The sequence below is a fragment of the Salmo trutta genome, chromosome 28 (assembly GCF_901001165.1).
Source record: "Salmo trutta chromosome 28, fSalTru1.1, whole genome shotgun sequence".
NCBI classification, from domain to species: domain Eukaryota; kingdom Metazoa; phylum Chordata; class Actinopteri; order Salmoniformes; family Salmonidae; genus Salmo; species Salmo trutta.
Window position 1 is genome coordinate 29,940,138 of NC_042984.1, and position 20,384 is coordinate 29,960,521.

Here is a 20,384-nt window from a genome sequence, read left to right on the forward strand (position 1 = left end):
AGGAGAGCGTAAGCGTCCTCGTCTCCTGCTTAACGGGACGTGCCCTGGAGTGGGCCAACGCAGTGTGGTATGGTCCAGACTCGGCAAGGGATCATTACCCCGAGTTCACCCGCCGTTTCCGGGCCGTGTTCGACCACCCAGCTGAAGGCCGGGCGGCGGGTGAACGGCTGTTCCACCTGCGTCAGGAGACGAGGAGCGCACAGGACTTTGCTCTGGAGTTCCGGACCTTGGCTGCTGGAGCGGGGTGGAACGACAGGGCCCTGATGGACCACTATAGGTGTAGCCTCCGGGAGGACGTCCGCCGTGAGCTAGCCTGTCGGGACACTACCCTGTCACTTGATGAACTGATCGACATGTCCATTCGTCTTGACAATCTGCTGGCTGCGCGCGGGCGTCCAGACGGGGCCCTGTTGGTTCCACCTCCAGGTCCTCCAGCTCCCATTCCTATGGAGCTAGGGGGGGCCGCGTCCAGGGGAACCGGAGGAGGAGGCTCCCCTTGTCCCCAGTGTGGTCGGAGAGGACACACTACCGACCGGTGCTGGGGGAGCTCCTCTGGGAATCGGGATGGCAGGCGGAGCACTCCTCGTCCATCTCAGGTGAGTAAGCACCAACCTCACCCAGAGCCCCCTGTTGGTCACATGTTCGTTTTAGTAACTTTCCCCTTGTTTTCTCCCTCTTTCCAGCATAAGGCGCTAGTCGATTCAGGCGCAGCTGGAAACTTTATGGATCGTGGGCTCGCATTAAGGCTAGGGATTCCCCTTGTATCGTTGGACCAACCTTTCCCCGTGCACTCCTTAGATAGCCGACCATTAGGGTCAGGACTGGTCAGTGAGGCCACGGTGCCACTGGACATGGTAACGCAGGGGGATCATGGGGAACGGATTAGTCTCTTCCTCATTGATTCTCCTGCGTTTCCAGTGGTGCTGGGGATTCCCTGGCTGGCCAATCACAATCCCAATATTTCGTGGAGACAGGGGGTTCTCAGAGGGTGGTCAGAGGAGTGCTCAGGCAGGTGTAAGGGAGTTTCCATCGGTGCGACGACGGTGGAGAGTCCAGACCAGGTTTCCACAGTGCGCATTCCCTCAGAATATGCCGATTTGGCTATCGCCTTCTGTAAAAAGAGGGCGACCCGATTACCACCTCATCGACGAGGGGATTGCGTGATAAATCTCCAGGTAAACGCTGCACTTCCCAGGAGTCATGTGTACCCATTGTCACAAGAGGAGACGTTGGCTATGGAGACATATGTCACGGAATCTCTGAGACAGGGGTATATACGGCCCTCCATGTCACCCGTCTCCTCGAGTTTCTTTTTCGTGAAGAAAAAGGATGGAGGTTTGCGCCCGTGCATTGATTATAGAGGTCTAAATTCCATCACAGTAGGGTTCAGTTACCCACTACCTCTCATCGCTACGGCGGTGGAATCATTTCACGGCGCGCGGTTTTTCACGAAACTGGACCTCAGGAGCGCTTACAATCTGGTGCGTATCCGGGGAGGAGACGAGTGGAAAACCGCATTCAGTACCACATCGGGCCACTATGAGTACCTCGTCATGCCGTACGGGTTAAAGAATGCTCCAGCCGTCTTTCAATCCTTTGTTGACGAGATTCTCAGGGACCTGCACGGGCAGGGGGTGGTGGTGTATATTGACGACATCCTGATTTATTCCGCCACCCGCGCCGCGCATGTCTCCCTGGTGCGCAAGGTGCTTGGACGACTGCTGGAGAATGACCTGTACGTCAAGGCTGAGAAATGTGAGTTTTTCAAACGAGCCGTTTCCTTCCTGGGGTATCGCATTTCCACCTCGGGGGTGGTGATGGAGGATGACCGCGTTAAAGCCGTGCGTAATTGGCCGACTCCGACCACGGTAAAGGAGGTGCAGCGGTTTTTAGGGTTTGCCAATTACTACCGGAGGTTTATCCGGGGCTTTGGTCAAGTTGCGGCTCCCATTACCTCACTGCTGAAGGGGGGTCCGGCGCGCTTGCGCTGGTCAACAGAGGCGAACAGAGCGTTCAGTCGCCTGAAGGAGCTGTTTACCGTTGCTCCAGTGCTGGCTCATCCGGATCCCTCTTTGGCATTCATAGTGGAGGTGGACGCGTCCGAGACTGGGGTGGGGGCCGTGCTATCACAGCGCTCGGGCACGCCACCCAAACTCCGCCCATGCGCTTTCTTTTCTAGGAAGCTGGGGCCGGCGGAGCAGAACTATGACGTGGGGGACAGGGAGTTGTTAGCTGTGGTCAAGGCTCTGAAGGTGTGGAGACATTGGCTTGAGGGGGCTAGGCACCCTTTCCTCATCTGGACTGACCACCGTAATCTCGAGTACATCCGGGCAGCTAGGAGACTGAATCCGCGTCAGGCCAGGTGGGCCATGTTCTTTACCCGTTTCCGGTTCACGATCTCTTATCGGCCAGGTTCACAGAACACGAAGGCCGACGCACTGTCCCGCCTATATGACACCGAGGAGAGGGCCATCGATCCGGCTCCCATTCTTCCGGCGTCGTGTTTGGTAGCTCCGGTGGTATGGGAGCTGGACGCGGAGATCGAGCGGGCGTTACGGTCGGAACCTGCACCATCGCATTGTCCGGCAGGTGTTCAGTACGTACCGCTTGGTCTCCGTGATCGATTGATTCGATGGGCCCATAATCTCCCCTCTTCGGGTCACCCTGGGATTGAGAGGACAGTGCGGAACCTGAGGGGGAAGTACTGGTGGCCCACCTTGGGTAAAGACGTGCGGTTCTATGTTTCCTCCTGCTCGGTGTGCGCTCAGAGCAAGGCTCCTCGACACCTGCCTAGAGGGAAATTACACCCCCTCCCCGTTCCACAGCGGCCGTGGTCACACTTGTCAGTGGACTTCCTCACTGACCTTCCCGTATCTCAGGGGAACACCACTATCCTGGTCGTTGTGGATCGGTTCTCGAAGTCCTGTCGTCTCATCCCGTTGCCCGGTCTCCCTACGGCTCTGCAGACTGCGGAGGCACTGTTTACCCATGTCTTCCGGCACTACGGGGTGCCCGAGGACATCGTTTCTGATCGGGGTCCCCAGTTCACGTCCAGAGTTTGGAGGGCGTTCATGGAACGTTTGGGGGTCTCGGTCAGCCTGACCTCGGGTTTCCACCCCGAGAGTAATGGGCAGGTGGAGAGGGTGAACCAAGAGGTGGGTAGGTTTCTAAGGACGTATTGCCAGGACCGGCCCAGAGAATGGGCGAGATACGTGCCATGGGCAGAAATAGCCCAAAATTCTCTACGGCACTCATCTACCAACATGTCACCGTTCCAGTGCGTGTTGGGCTACCAGCCGGTCCTGGCTCCATGGCACCAGAGCCAGACCGAGGCTCCTGCGGTGGAGGATTGGGTGCAGCGCTCGAAGGACACATGGAGAGCCGTCAAGGACGCACTCACCAAGGCGAGTGGACGGCAAAAGAAGAGCGCTGACCAGCACCGCAGTGAGACCCCTGTGTTTGCACCAGGGGATCGAGTCTGGCTCTCGGCTAGAAACCTGCCCCTCCGCTTGCCCTGCCGGAAGCTGGGTCCGCAGTGTGTAGGGCCGTTTAAAGTCCTGAGGAGGATAAACGAGGTGTGTTACCGATTACAACTTCCATCTTACTACCGTATTAACCCCTCGTTTCATGTGTCTCTCCTCAGGCCGGTGGTGGCTGGTCCCATGCAGGAAGGTGAGGTGCCGGAGGTTCCTCCCCCCCCGCTGGACATTGGGGGGTCCCCGGCGTATAGGATACGCGCCATTCTGGACTCCAGACTTCGGGTGGGGGGGGGCCTACAGTACCTCGTCGACTGGGAGGGGTACGGCGCGGAGGAGAGGTGCTGGGTACCCAGGAGGGGCATTTTGGACCCCCCACTACTGAGGGAGTTCCACCGCCTTCATGGGGATCGCCCTGCACCTCGTCCTCCGGGTCGCCCTCGAGGTCGGTGGCGGCGCGCTGCGGGAGCCGCGCGTCAGGAGGGGGGTACTGTCACGAATCCCACCGAAGGTGGCTCCCCTGCCTGCTCGGGCGGCGCTCGGCGGTCGTCGTCACCGACCTACTAGCCGCCGCTGATCCTTTTTTCCTTTTCGTTTGGTATGTCTTATTGTTTGCACCTGTCCCTCATTTGGTTTATTGATTTTGGTTATTTAAGCCTGGTTAGCCCGCCCAGTGTTGTGCGGGATTATTTAGCGTCAGGTTGTGTTTTTGTATTTGGATGTGCTGGCGATCTACTACTGTTATCTTTTATGCATGCTGTGCACCTGTTCTGGGCACTTTGCATTTTTTCCACGCCGGTTGTGTTGGCGTCGATCGTGTTGTGTTTTATTTAATAAACACAAAGTTCCTTACCTCTGCTCTCTGCGCCTGACTCCTACCACCACTCCTAGCAACTACTGACAGCTAGCCTTGTCACCAGCTGACGCACAGACATTGGCAGCAGCTAATGGGGATCCATAATAAATACAAATACAAATACAAAATAAAAAAACACATTCACACCCACAGACACTATACAAACACACATACTCACCCACAGACACTATACAATCACACATACTCACCCACAGACACTATACAATCACACATACTCACCCACAGACACTATACAAACACACATACTCACCCACAGACACTATACAATCACACATACTCACCCACAGACACTATACAAACACACATACTCACCCACAGACACTATACAACACACATACTCACCCACAGACACTATACAATCACACATACTCACCCACAGACACTATACAATCACACATACTCACCCACAGACACTATACAAACGCACATACTCACCCACAGACACTATACAATCACACATACTCACCCACAGACACTATACAAACACACATACACACCCACAGACACTATACAATCACACATAGTCACCCACAGACACTATACAATCACACATAGTCACCCACAGACACTATACAATCACACATACTCACCCACAGACACTATACAAACACACATACTCACCCACAGACACTATACAATCACACATACTCACCCACAGACACTATACAAACACACATACTCACCCACAGACACTATACAATCACACATACTCACCCACAGACACTATACAAACACACATACTCACCCACAGACACTATACAATCACACATACACTATACAAACACACATACTCACCCACAGACACTATACAAACACACATACTCACCCACAGACACTATACAAACACACATACTCACCCACAGACACTATACAAACACACATACTCACCCACAGACACTATACAAACACACATACTCACCCACAGACACTATACAATCACACATACTCACCCACAGACACTATACAATCACACATACTCACCCACAGACACTATACAATCACACATACTCACCCACAGACACTATACAAACACACATACTCACCCACAGACACTATACAAACACACATACTCACCCACAGACACTATACAATCACACATACTCACCCACAGACACTATACAAACACACATACTCACCCACAGACACTATACAAACACACATACTCACCCACAGACACTATACAAACACACATAGTCACCCACAGACACTATACAATCACACATACTCACCCACAGACACTATACAAACACACATACTCACCCACAGACACTATACAATCACACATACTCACCCACAGACACTATACAATCACACATACTCACCCACAGACACTATACAATCACACATAGCCACCCACAGACACTATACAATCACACATACTCACCCACAGACACTATACAGACGCACATACTCACCCACAGACACTATACAATCACACATACTCACCCACAGACACTATACAATCGCACATACTCACCCACAGACACTATACAAACGCACATACTCACCCACAGACACTATACAATCACACATACTCACCCACAGACACTATACAATCACACATACTCACCCACAGACACTATACAATCACACATACTCACCCACAGACACTATACAATCACACATACTCACCCACAGACACTATACAATCACACATACTCACCCACAGACACTATACAATCACACATACTCACCCACAGACACTATACAATCACACATACTCACCCACAGACACTATACAATCACACATAGTCACCCACAGACACTATACAATCACACATACTCACCCACAGACACTATACAATCACACATACTCACCCACAGACACTATACAAACGCACATACTCACCCACAGACACTATACAATCGCACATAGTCACCCACAGACACTATACAATCGCACATACTCACCCACAGACACTATACAATCACACATACTCACCCACAGACACTATACAATCACACATACTCACCCACAGACACTATACAATCACACATACTCACCCACAGACACTATACAATCACACATACTCACCCACAGACACTATACAATCACACATAGTCACCCACAGACACTATACAATCACACATAGTCACCCACAGACACTATACAATCACACATACTCACCCACAGACACTATACAATCACACATACTCACCCACAGACACTATACAATCACACATACTCACCCACAGACACTATACAATCACACATAGTCACCCACAGACACTATACAATCACACATAGTCACCCACAGACACTATACAAACACACATACTCACCCACAGACACTATACAAACACACATACTCACCCACAGACACTATACAATCACACATACTCACCCACAGACACTATACAATCACACATACAGTAGGGACAATGACAGGATGAAACAGGGAGGTCTGGGACCCCTTGATTGAAAGAGACAGATGAACAGTCTCTGTCAGAGGGCCTTTCTCCTCCTGCTCTTCAACACTGGTAAACAAACAACAGAAGGATAACCTATCCATTGTGTGTTTTTAGAGGTGCTGCATTCCACAAAAACGAATTGCACACAAATAATTGAGAACAGGTGTTTGAGTTCATAAAGAGGAGGAGTTTATACCCCACCACCTCTTTAATCGCTCCACTCTCCACAAAGACTGTGTGATCCAGTCTACCCGCCACTGATGCCCTGGCATCCTGTCTGACTTCTGACTCGCTGTCTGTGTTTTGGGTCGCTTTGCTAATTGGTTCTGCCCGAGGCGCCAATCATAGAGCAGAACAGCAGGGGGAGCCACGGTCCAGTGAGCCAGTAAGATCCGGGCTAGGGAAGCCGGAACTCTTCCTTACACTAAAGTTCATTCTAAGGGAAGTTTCTCAACATGTATAGGTTGGTTAACCAGAGAATAGCCGGGGTACAGACCATACTAGGCAGGTAAAAACAGAGAGGTAGACTGTCAGAGAGTCTTTATTAGATGGGGTGGAGAAGGAGAGGAAGAGTTGAACTGGCCAGTCTCCATGGTGATGGTTGACAGGGTGTGAGAGAATGAGTGTGGACAAAGAGCATGCTGCAGGACAGGCGCGTCCATATACAGAGGAATGTGGTGGCAGGACTATTTTCCAAAGCAAAGTTCAGAGGAACTAAATCTTTATTGCTGATAGCAAACAGTGTACTGTATATTGCCTGTAATCAAGTACATGTTCTCCTATTCACTGCAAGGCCCCCCTCCCAGGTGAACAGTCATTGTGAACAGCCATACACACAGGGAACATTTTCTCAAACAAATCATTCATGCGTTATCTTCTGGCAAGCTTTTATCTTAACCATCTGCAATCTCAAGGATGCGCTCAGCTAAATAAATGTAAAACGAACTCAGTGAACCGACAGCAACTTGCTCTCACCTAGACTGGGCGTTTTCACGGTTACCCAATCTCAATACACTATCAATTTACTTTAACAGAAGTATGTGCTCTCTCACCCATGTGCTTGGCCAGAACCAAGTTCCAGGAGACAGTATATTGGCTCCTCTGTATCCTAACAGTGAAATATCCAAAATACCCCTTCGGGAATGTTGCGAAATCCTTAGTTACCAGATGATCAGCTGGATTGTAAACATTGCTAGAGGTTTAGATAATATAATAGGAGTCACTGTTAGATTTATACCTGGGTAATAAGCAAAAGACCACACACACACACTGACATACAGGCTGGCACACGTTAATGACACATATATGGGAAACATACACAACAATTAAAACCTGTACTAAAACCCTCTCTCTCTCTCTCTCTCTCTCTACCTCTCTCTCTCTCTCTCTCTCTCTCTCTCTCTCTCACCTTAAAACTCTCTCTCTCATGCACATGCACGCACACACGCACGCACGCATGCACACGTACACACACGTACACACACACACATGCTGTTGGTATCAGTAGTACCTCCTGTTGTGCGGCAGGGTGACAGTGTAGAGCTGTTCAGTGGGAAGCAGGTTGCCACAGCGGGAGCTGGTGGGCAGCAGCAGGGAGGTAACACTCACTATGGCCTCCCAGTCCTCAGTAGACTACACACACACATAACAGACAGTGTTTTAAAGGTAGGAAGCAGCATTTGTTTTACTCTGTTCCATTGTCACCCTGTTGCATTGTTCCTGCACTGACACTCGCCCTTGTCTTTTCTGACCAGCACCGGCTTTGCTGATGTCTGCTTTACTGAGGAACGGTTTGACTTACTATGACTGTGATATGTGGTCGTTCCACCTAGTTATCTTAAAATGAACGCACTAAGTTGCTCTGGAGAAGAGCGTCTGCTAAATGACTAAAATGTAAATGTCAAACGTTATCACAATTATCATTTCCAACTACCCCCTGTGGAGTAATAAAATGAGGGAGACGACGTTCAGATCATTTATTTCAAACAGTGTAATCTTGTCATACTGTAATACTGTATATTGGGTTTGAATTAAGGTGCCATTCTGAAAGTATACAGACCCCTTTACTTTTTCCACATTTTGTTACGTTACAGCCTTATTCTAAAATTGATTAAAGAAAAATAATTCCCATCAATCTATACACAATACCCGATAATGACAAAGAAAAACAGTTTTTTATACATTTTTGCAAATTTATATATATTAAAAACAGAAATATCACATTTATATAAGTATTGACCTTTTACTCAGTACTTTGTAAAAGCACCTTTGACAGCAATTACAGCCTTGAGTCTTCTTGGGTATGACACTACAAGCTTGGCACATCTGTATTTGGGGAGTTTCTCCCATTCTTCTCTGCAGATCGTCCCAAGCTCTGTCAGGTTGGATGGGGAGCGTCGCTGCACAGCTATTTTCAGGTTTCTCCAGAGATGTTCGATTGGGTTCAAGTCCGGGCTCTGGCTGGGCCACTCAAGGACATTCAGAGACTTGTCCCGAAACCACTCCTGTGTTATCTTGGCTGTGTGCTTAGGGTCGTTGTCCTGTTGGAAGGTGAAGGCCCTGAGCGCTCTGGAGCAGGTTTTCATCGAGGATCTCTCTGTACTTCGCTTGTTCGTCTTTCCCTCAATCTAGTCCCTGCCGCTGAAAACATCCCCACAGCATGATGCTGCCACCACCATGCTTCACCGTAAAGATGGTGCCGTGTTTCCTCCAGACATGACGCTTGGCATTCAGGCCAAAGAGCTCAATCATGGTTTCATCAGACCAGAGAATCTTGTTTCCCATGGTCTGAGAGTCCTTTAGGTGCCTTTTGGCAAAGTCCTGTCATGTGTCTTTTACTGAGGAGTGGCTTCAGTCTGGCCAGTCTACCATAAAGGCCTGATTGGTGAAGTGCTGCAGCGAAGGTTCTCCCATCCCCACAGAGGAACTCTAGAGCTCTGTCAGCGTGACCATTGGGTTCTTGGTCACATCCCTGACCAAGTCCCTTCTCCCCCCAGATTGCTCAGTTTGGCCGGGTGGCCAGCTCTAGGAAGAGTCTTGGTGGTTCCAAACTGCTTCCATTATTCTTCCAAGAATAATGGAGGCCACTGTGTTCTTGGGGACCTTCAATGCTGCAGAAATGTTTTGGTACCCTTCCCCAGATCTGTGCCTCGACACAATCCTGTCTCTGAGCTCTACGGACAATTCCTTCCACTTCATGGCTTGGTTTTTGCTCTGACATGTACTGTCAACTGTGGGACCTTATATAGACAGGTGTGTGCCTTTCCAAATCATGTCCAATCAATTGAATTTACCACAGGTGGACTCCAATCAAGTTGTAGAAACATCTCGAGGATGATCAATGGAAACAGGATGCAACTGAGCTCAATTTCGAGTCTCATAGCAAAGGGTCTGAATACTTATGTAAATAAGGTATTTCAGTTTTTTATTTGTAATACATTTGCAAGCATTTCTAAAAACCTTTTTTCGCTTTTTCATTATGGGGTACTGTGTGTAGATTGATAGAGGAAAACAATTAATTTCATCAATTTCAAAATAAGGCTGTAATGTAACAAAATGTGATACAATTCAAGGGGTCTGAATACTTTCCGAATACACTGTATATGGTTCATTGTGGGGAAGACATGGAGGAACTCTGAGTGTGAAGTGTACCTCTGGCTCATAGCGGATCATGATGTCATACTCCATGGCATAGGGGATGTTGTCAATTGTGAAGACCAGTCCAGCGCCATCCTTGACCCGGGCAAAACCAGGTCCAGTCCAGGTGACCATGTGACCCTGAGATCTCTCCCTGTGAACACTCCTTACATCAGGCTGGAACACACACATAGAAGATGACCCGTGAACAAAGCCGATTAACTGGACCCTCACAGTCAACAGGTGTACATTCCTGCCTGCATACTGAACTATGCCAACAAGACGAGTCAAATGAACAGCATCTAAAACAGCCCTGTTTAGTCATCCTTGACAGGTAATCTAGTCTGTGGTGGAGGAGAGAGACTATCCAGGGAGCAGGTTAAACAAACACATACCTGTATGGATTGTATGGCTGGACTCAGATTCCTGCTGTCAAGCCCTGGTTGCCTGCGCCCACTGCCCACCCCATAACCACCTGACTGGTCTATGGAATATGTCTGTGTGGAGACATTCTCCACTATCTCTACCATGTGCGGGCCACTTTCACTGAGATATATAAGCAGAGCTCTTTAAGTGCACTGAAAAACCGAAACATCCCAATCGCTCTGTATGTGATAATGTAATCATTCAACCGATATGAAATCGCTTTGCCGTGGTTCAAGGCAAAGGGAAATCAGAGGTTAACATAGAGGTCAGTAGTAGTATTTATGTATATGAAGGGAACAGACAGCGAGCGTTACCGTTTGCTGCAGCTGGCGGATGCGTCTCAGTGCTGCCCTCTGCTGCTGGGTGGTGGCGATGCGTCTGTGGCGTCTGTGTCTCCTCAGCTGGTTGTTGAGGTGCTCCACACAGTCAACCTCAGCCTGGGGCCTGGCCTTGCCCTGGGAAGAGGAGAAGGTGGAGGAGAGGATTAGTTCAACTGATTTACTGACTTCCGACTTTATAGACTTAGTGTACCTGCCTTGCTAGGAGCAGAATTGCTGTATCTTGACTAGGCTGAAACGAGTGACCATGAGGATATTAAATGGAAACTTTTACATTCATTTCAACAGAGAGAGAAAGAAAGAAAGAAAGAAAGAAAGAAAGAAAGAAAGAAAGAAAGAAAGAAAGAAAGAAAGAAAGAAAGAAAGAAAGAAAGAAAGAGAAAGTGCATGTGAGGGAGTGGTGCTGTTAGAGATATTTCTAAATCGTGTGTGTGGGAGAGAGAGAAAGAGGCAGAAAGCTGTGGCTTTGTGTGTGTGTATGTGTGTGGCAGGCAGCACTAACTCTCTGTGACAGGCTGGCATCTCCTCTACCGTCTGATCTTTTTCCGGGTCACTTCAGCTCTGGGCCAGTGTCATAGCTCTGAGTGTCTGTCTATGAGCTACTGCGCTCCGCTCTGTCTGCAGGCCCACTGCACACTACTACTGTAGCTAACAGACAAAACATACGCCAGCCAACACTCGCTTATCTGACCTCTGATATACACAACATGCTGCCACCCTCATCTAATGCAAGGTCGCCCTCAAAAGAGTGCAGTTTGAATGACACTACGAAACCTGAGAAAACCTGATCAATCAATCAATCAAATGTATTTTATAAAGCCCTTTTTACATCAGCAGTTGTCACAAAGGGCTTTACAGATACCCGGCCTAAACAGCATGCAATGCTGAAGCAGAAGCACAATGGCTAGGAAAAACCGCCTAAAAGGCAGGAATCTAGGAAGAAACCTAGAGAGGAACCAGGCTTAGAGCTGATGCTAAGCATGAACTGATGCCATGTCAATAAAAAGAGAAAGAGATGCCAGGAAATTAGAAAGTATAATCAGTATCATGTTAGCTAGAAAGAGAGGGGATGTGGTGCAAGAAAGAATAATGTTTATTATCACATGACCACCCCTGACACCACATTATAATAAATCAAGTTTCCAAAAGTGACAGCTACTGCATGACCCACAATCCCCTGGTCCTGTACTCTATTGTACTCTACAAACAGATTCTTACGTACTATATCTCATACTTTCACATTCCTTATTTCATTTTAGCTTTTGTCTGGGATGTTGAGGCTTGTCCTGGGGGAAGTGAGGAGACAGGCGGTATGATATGAGATAACATAACAGAGGCCTGCTGCCTGCAGGCGTTGTCTGTCTGTCTGTCTGATGTGTTCTGTTCTGTTCCAGCAACTGTCTGGGTGAGTAGGGAGGGGGTCTGTACACGCAGCAGGTCATCTGATTGAGCAATCTTACTCTCACATGGGTTGGAGGACAGAGAGGAGTGTAAACCCCTTTACCTGTGGGAGCCAGACTATCAGTACCTTCCATAGTCCACACACACACACACGCACACACACGCACGCATGCACGCACGCACACACACACACACACACTACTACTCCTCCTCTGCCCACACAGAGACACATTCTCCTGGTCTGATACCCATCTCTCTAGCTCTGCCTGTACCTGCCAGGCACAGCTAAACGCAGTCAAACATCACAACATGACCCAGATACAGACCTCTGATAGTGTTCCGCACAGAGACTTAGCAGAACCGACACAGACATACAGTTTCTAATCCACTACGAACGACCTTGGATGTGAAATAATACAGTCAAATCTCCTTATGTTAACAACTTGTGCCCAAGACCAAACATGGAAAAGTTGAGTCTGAAAACCACCTCGCACCGATATAGAATCGCAAGGTCGGATAGTATATCAGTGAAAGGTGCTTACACACACTATTTAAAGCTCAAGAGAAAGTACCAAATCCACAGAAAGACCTTTCACTTCCTAACGGTCCTACAAATAAAGACTTAACATATTCCAAGGCAAGGACATAATATTCAAGGTTTGTACATTTAGCAGTGAAGCAGGTGAGAGCTGTGAACAGCAAACACTGGTATGCTAAATTCACACTAGACTATACTCAATTTACATTTATCAATAGTGCCCTATCGTTCAGTTGTTCTGCTTGCACTGTATAGGCTTACCGGAAGGTTGTGGTCACTAGGTGAGTGGCCAACGGCGTCCTCTGCCTCGTATTTGTAGTAGTCTAGCGGAGCACAGAAGTACCCAGGCTGCACGTCAGAACACTGACGACCAATCAGGTGCCTCCTACAGTCACACTGGCCATTTTCAACCACACACCTGTGTACAGACAGACATACAGTACACACAGACGTCATAGCCTGGTTCACTCACAACTCACCGGTCAAGACACGGTAAGAAAGATCGACGCGTACGATTATTCCATTTAACACCTAATAATGAAGACTTGTACAACACTAAGAGCTAAGTCCTATTCAGTGTCATTAATCATACACACACACACGCACACACACAGTGAGAGAGAGAGAGAGAGAGAGAGAGAGAGAGAGAGAGAGAGATAAGAAATTATCCTGAAACGTCAGACATACCTGTTGCTGTAGGCTCCACCAAAGTCACAGTCACAGGCCCGGCAGCCTGCTAGGTCATTCCCGAGACCCCAGTACTCCGGCTAAAGGAGAGGACACACACAACATGGCGACCGCATCCTCAGAACCCAAACGCAATCCTTACAAGACGGAAGACGAGGCATCAGAATAGGCACGGCGTGTGAGATGGTAGACGATGGGTCTATAAAGAGCGCAGGGCCAGTCTTACCAAACACTGGTTGCAGTGGCGGCCTGTGACGTATCTCTTACAGGAGCAGCCCCCGCTGACCTGGTCACATGGCGCTCCCAGCATTATGGTCCCACGAGGGTCACAGTTACACGCTGAGAGAAACAAACAGCAGACACACATATGGTTTACACTGTCTGCGGCAACACACACACACACACACAGATGCATACACAGGTTAAGGTATACACACTCACGTTGGCAGCCCTGTGGGTCGTTGTGGGCCAGGCCGTAGTAACCCTCCTTGCAGTAGTCACAGCGGGTGGCCTTAACGTTGAGCTTACAGCGGCACTGCCCGGCGATCATGCCCATGTCCAGGTCTGTGTGGCTGTCACACACACCTCCCTCCATGGAACCCACAGGGTCACAGTCACACGCTGGGGAGAGGGAGAGTGAGAATAGGACGATAGAGAGAGACAGAGAAACAGTCACACAATGAGAGTGGTGTGCAGAGAGACCAAGATGGGTCAAAGGTGAGTCGTCCATCTACACCGTATTACCATGAACACATGGATAGTGCTATACAGACAGCAGAACATTAGGTTGAAGTATTGTACTCCAGGTTTGCTCACCAGTACAAGCGGCGGGGTCTCTGATGTCCCTGCTGGGGTCCTTGTAGTAAAATGGTTTACACATCTCACAGTTGCGTCCCATGGTGTTGTGGAGACAGTGGTCACAGACGCCACCGCCGGCATTGCCCGTGGCCAGGTACACCGCCATGTCAAAGTGACACTGGCTGGAGTGACCGTTACAGTTGCATTCTAAGTAAAGAAGCCAAAAAAATCACAAACATCAGAAATGGTGCAGCATGTTGTTTCTGCGGCTGTGTGTATCCTGTAGTGTTACTTCTACATATACTGTAGGGTTGGACATCGACAGGTTCCTCCCAATCCAAGTGAGTGTGTGTCGTCTTACCACTACAGGGGAGTAAAGTTTAGTCTCACCTCTGCATGTGTGAGGGTCGTTGGCCTCGGCTGGGCTCCAGGCCAGGTCGTTGTGGAAGTCTCTGCAGCGTTCACAGTTCAACCCCTCAGTGTTGTGTTTACACACACATCGCCCGTGGATCTGACCAATCCCAACACAAAAAGAAAACCTGAGGGCTACCATTGTCTCTTGGACATTTCTCACAGTCATCGGCGTATGCAATGACCAAGGGTTCCCACACAGAGACAACATATGACATTTTCATTTTTGTCATTTAGCAGACGCTCTAATCCAGACTGATTTACAGGAGCAATTAGGGTTAAGTACCTGGCTCAAGGGCTCATCGGCAGATTTTAAACCCAGACGGCTCGGGATTCGAACCAGCGACATTTCAACGCTATTAACCACCAGGCTAGCTGACACAAACTGAGGTGTAAAAAGAGTTGGAGACTGGATATTTTCTATGCCTCGGTCCTACCCACCATGCCACTGTCCCTGGCATCAACCCCTGGCACGGGGGCACACTCTGAGGCGTGTCCGTAGCAGAAGCAGCTGCCCCTCACCACCAGCTCATACAGGGAGTAGTAGTACTTCTGCAGCACGTCAGAGCGCCGGTCCAACAGGTTATCTCCCAGGGTGTGCAGCTTGGTGAAGTTGATCCGCAGGTTGGTGATCCGCAACAGCTCTACCGAATAAAAGGGGATGTTTACACAAATTTTTCATTATGTCAATTAATGGAGTCCTATAAAATGTAGAGTTTATAGGTCACTTTCAGTAGTCCTCTGATTGTCCTCTTAATTGATCGAATTTCCCAAGTATTTGTCCCACCTTGAATCTCCAGACTGTAAGGGTCTTTCACATGTATGGCAGGGTCGAGGACTTTATAAATGACCTGCAAGAGAAAAGAGAGTAAACGAGAGTCATCTCACAGCTCAGATAATCAGCAAATGCGCATTTCTTCATCTGAAGAAGGAAACTCCGTCATTGTCCCTAACTCGCTTCATGGCCTCACCTCTCCTTCCGTGGAGGGCTCGATGTCAGAGTATCTCTCCTCACAGATGACATCATTGATGTAGTGGAGGGCGTGGACGGGCACGCGTGGGAACGTCTTGGTGCAGTTGTAGGCAAAATAACGGTACGGTCTCCAGGAGCGACCAAAATCAGCCGACCGCTCGATCAGCATGGCGGCCGGTCGGAATGTCTATGGAAAGAGAGATGGAACAGCCGGAACAGAATTCAGGAACGGCAGGGACTTGATTCAGAATGATTGATGTGACAGTTATTACTTCGTCTGTTTTATGGGTAATAATATGTTTGGCGATAGTTTGGATTCCTGTCTCTTGGATATTACTCAACACATTCCTGAGCTGGCATCAGACAGCAGCACACACACACATACTCTCACCTTAAACTTCATGATGAGGTGAGTGAAGTGGAATTCTGCCTCCAGATTGAGTCTGATACTGACACCCTCCTCTCCTGTAGGGAATAAATCACACAAAACATAATGAGAGATTATTACAGCTGAGACACACACACACACACACACACACACACCGTTGATGGACTGCCACCATGTGAGGTCTTCGTTGCTGTCCTTGAGTTGGATGACATTCTCCACGCGGTGACTGTTTTTGTGGTAGTACGGGTCATAAGGCCGCTGAGAGTTACACGCAAAACACTTGTCCAATTCCTACAGGGAGACAGAAGCAGAAGGTATAACAGTATGTTTACGCCACATGACCCCATTTGGGATTTGTTTACTTGTGTGTGATACAGTAACGCCTGACTTAAATAGACATGTTCCTTGAATTACAACATTCGGCTGACGTGTGTATCTAGGAATTTGACACCACCAACAGGAAAACCCTGGTTGCCTATGGAAACTCGAAATGTAGGTCGGCCACTCATTTGCAAGTCACAATGGCAGCAAGCGGGACCGGAGCCAGGCAGTGGTAACATGGTCCCCTGGATCATAGGCTTAATTACTGTGGAGCGGATTGGGTGGATAGCGAGGGGGGCAGAGAGGACGTGGGGGGGGCATGGAAAAACGCAAGAGCAGGGTCTCTTAACTAGGTTGTTGTTAAGGGAGATTACGCCTCTAACAACACTTATGTGAAAGGATTGCGGGGAGAAATCAATAGGAAAGCATAAAGTGTGTAGGTGGGTTCCCCAACACATGCACATGACTGTCCCACCAGCTTTAAACCCTAAAGCTTTAAACCCTAAATCTCCTTTTCACACCCTCATTTAGGACCTCGTCTTATAAAAGCATTCCTCTCTTCAAGCTAAGGCTAAGTCTTACACTGATCCTCCATCGCCAAACCTCTCTGCCTCTCCTCACATCTTAGACGTATTTACCCCCCATTAGTCAAGCTCGGGGGACACTCAAATTATAACTAGCACTCATCAGCACTCATCTAAGACGTTGATTTGACTGATCTTGATTGACACAGGAAGATGGTGGCTTATGAGTGTCTCAGCCCACTGGCTCCCCCATCCTCCATCCAGTGGAAGCTGGGATAGCGTTAAAGCTTTAGTTCCAGTCCATCAGGTGGGTCGTGGGGCCAGACGGGAGCCCCTCTGATGGAGAGTCACAACAAATAGCCCATAGGAAGATTACTGCAGATCAGTCCCCAGCCCTGGACTTGGACCAGCCACCACACTGACATCATTAGATTACTGTAGGACCAGCCACCACACTGACATCATCAGATTACTGTAGGACCAGCCACTATACTGACATCATCAGATTACTGTAGGACCAGCCACTACACTGACATCATCAGATTACTGTAGGACCAGCCACTACACTGACATCATCAGATTACTGTAGGACCAGCCACCACACTGACATCATCAGATTACTGTAGGACCAGCCACTATACTGACATCATCAGATTACTGTAGGACCAGCCACTACACTGACATCATCAGATTACTGTAGGACCAGCCACCACACTGACATCATCAGATTACTGTAGGACCAGCCACTACACTGACATCATCAGATTACTGTAGGACCAGCCACCACACTGAGATCATCAGATTACTGTAGGACCAGCCACCACACTGACATCATCAGATTACTGTAGGACCAGCCACCACACTGACATCATCAGATTACTGTAGGACCAGCCACCACACTGACATCATCAGATTACTGTAGGACCAGCCACCACACTGACATCATCAGATTACTGTAGGACCAGCCACCACACTGACATCATCAGATTACTGTAGGACCAGCCACTACACTGACATCATCAGATTACTGTAGGAAGATGCAGGAAGTGACCAGTAGCTGCATTTGTTACAAAATGAATTGAACAGGCAAACTTTTTTTTAATCATACTTTTTGTGCACCTTCCACTACAGGTATTATAAAAAGAAAACCAGGACAAAATGAGTACAACTACCGAAAAAGAGGAAAAAACACAGTGGAATGAATAGAACTGATTGAGACAGGGGTGTTGGGTGTGGGCCGGTGAAGAAGCAGTTGAGTGATTTGACTGACAGGTGATAGTTCCCACCTGGAGCTACAGTATGAGGGGCTGTCACCATGTCAATCATGTAACCCTATAACACTCCACAATGTGTTGCCGTATCTGCTGCCCACAATGAGGTAGAGCACAGAGAGGGAGGGAGAGGGAGAGAGGGATGTAGGGAGGGGTGGGAGGAGGGAGGGAGGTGGGATCCGCTGTACACCTGGGACATTGAGACATTGGGAGGCTAGGCAGTCGGGGGGGGGGGGGGGGGGGGGGGCACACTTAGAGATGGAAACAGACAAGCCCCTCACCCCACCGGATGTCCTGACTTCTACTGAGAGACATGAGGTAAGATGAGGTGGGGTAAGGTGGATAATGGGGTCTTATTTCCAACACAGGTTTAGGTTCAAGTCCAGGTGTGTGTGTGCGTGTGTGTGTTCTCACCTGCAGGTGGCTGACTATGCAGTAGTGTTCAGGCCCATGAAGACCACAAGTGGAGGTGGCGCTGAGATTAATGGCTCGGCCAATCAACAGGTTGCCTGTTGCCGGGTAACAGCTGCCCTCCATGCAGCCATGCGGGCTGGAGGGGAGCTGCTGTCCCACAGCACTCAGAGCTGAGGGGGGATTGAGGACAGGGAAGAGGAAGGAAAATAACACAAAACACCTCCAGATTAGTTCCTCTATCATTTATAAAGCATATGGATTGAAGAGTTCAATATTATGGAGATCGGAGACCTAAAGAAATGACATATACACAGTTTTACTCAGGTATCATGTTATATTTGCAGTCTGTAAAGAGAATTTAAGGGTAATGACTTCATGCTTCGTGACTGGAGACAATGGGCTTGTCTTTCCACAGGAGTGATATCTGTATCACTAAGAGCATAGTGTTTACAGTGTTCAGTCAGCAGGCAGGACAAGAGGATGAGCTCACTCTGCATACAGCCACTCCTGTACGCTACGCTAGGTGCGCTACAGTCCCACCCTGACTGGGAAATCACAGGAAAACATCTCTGTTTTCCATCATAGACAATTCTACAGTGGTTACTGGGTTACTACTAGTGTTGGGGAGTAACAAAATACATGTAACAGGATGCCATATTTTCGATGTAAACGCAGTAACTGTTTTCCGTTGCAGACCTGTAGTAATTGTCATGACAGACAGGTCAGATAGAGTCAGTGTCAAGTTAACTAATGTAAATAATGGTATCACATCAGGTTACATAGGGGTCGTTCCATTTGATTTCAATCCCTTTTTGAGCACCCCTTTTGTTTTGAACAAAACTTGATACATATTTGCCCATGGTAGAAATGGTCAGAAAGTCACTTTTTGGACCTGAATGCCTGTAACGCCCTGGCCATAGAGAGGGGTTTTTGTTCTTTATTTTGGTTAGGCCAGGGTGTTACATTGGGTGGGCGTTCTATGTTCATTTTTCTATGTTTTTGTATTTCTTTGTTTTGGGCCGTGTGTGGCTCCCAATCAGGCACAGCTGTAGTTCGTTGTTGCTGATTGGGAGTCACACATAAGTAGCCTGGTTTTCCTTTGGGTTTTTGTGGGTGATTGTTTCTGTTTAGAGTATTTCCTAACAGGACTGTTTTGCTGTCGTCTTTTGTTCATTTTTGTAGTGTTCTCTTTTTTCTAATTAAATTTCAAGATGAACACACGTCCTCCGCTGCACCTTGGTTTCATTACGACGACACACCTTACAATGCCAAAACATTTCGGAGATATAGATGCTCCAAGCTGACCTTTTTTGCATACCCCACCCTTAGCCTGGCTGACACGACTCACATGGTAAGCGAGGAAGACCTGACGCACTGGTCTGGACAGGAGGCCATTGTAAATGCAGTATTCGGTCAGAGTTGTGCTTATTTCTGGCTGAGCTTTGATCGGTTTTCTCAGATGTAAAATGTTTTCCTGGGGGGTTGAGACCTCA

General features: G+C 48.5%; 1 protein-coding gene across 4 annotated transcripts in view; it reads right to left on the reverse strand.

Moving 5' to 3' along the window:
* Window positions 1-20,384, reverse strand: part of lamb2l (laminin, beta 2-like) — a 66,112-nt gene that overhangs the window by 16,474 nt on the left and 29,254 nt on the right. For all 4 annotated transcript variants that reach the window (XM_029719552.1, XM_029719551.1, XM_029719554.1 and 1 more), the window contains 15 exons: window positions 18,892-19,061; window positions 16,517-16,652; window positions 16,365-16,438; window positions 15,972-16,160; window positions 15,788-15,851; window positions 15,442-15,644; window positions 14,980-15,100; window positions 14,608-14,796; window positions 14,233-14,412; window positions 14,018-14,130; window positions 13,792-13,871; window positions 13,366-13,522; window positions 11,142-11,282; window positions 10,417-10,578; window positions 8,276-8,397 (listed from right to left, as the gene is read on the reverse strand). In XM_029719552.1, the coding sequence (XP_029575412.1) occupies window positions 8,276-8,397; window positions 10,417-10,578; window positions 11,142-11,282; window positions 13,366-13,522; window positions 13,792-13,871; window positions 14,018-14,130; window positions 14,233-14,412; window positions 14,608-14,796; window positions 14,980-15,100; window positions 15,442-15,644; window positions 15,788-15,851; window positions 15,972-16,160; window positions 16,365-16,438; window positions 16,517-16,652; window positions 18,892-19,061 (2,101 nt within the window). The remainder of the gene's footprint in view (window positions 1-8,275; window positions 8,398-10,416; window positions 10,579-11,141; window positions 11,283-13,365; window positions 13,523-13,791; window positions 13,872-14,017; window positions 14,131-14,232; window positions 14,413-14,607; window positions 14,797-14,979; window positions 15,101-15,441; window positions 15,645-15,787; window positions 15,852-15,971; window positions 16,161-16,364; window positions 16,439-16,516; window positions 16,653-18,891; window positions 19,062-20,384) is intronic.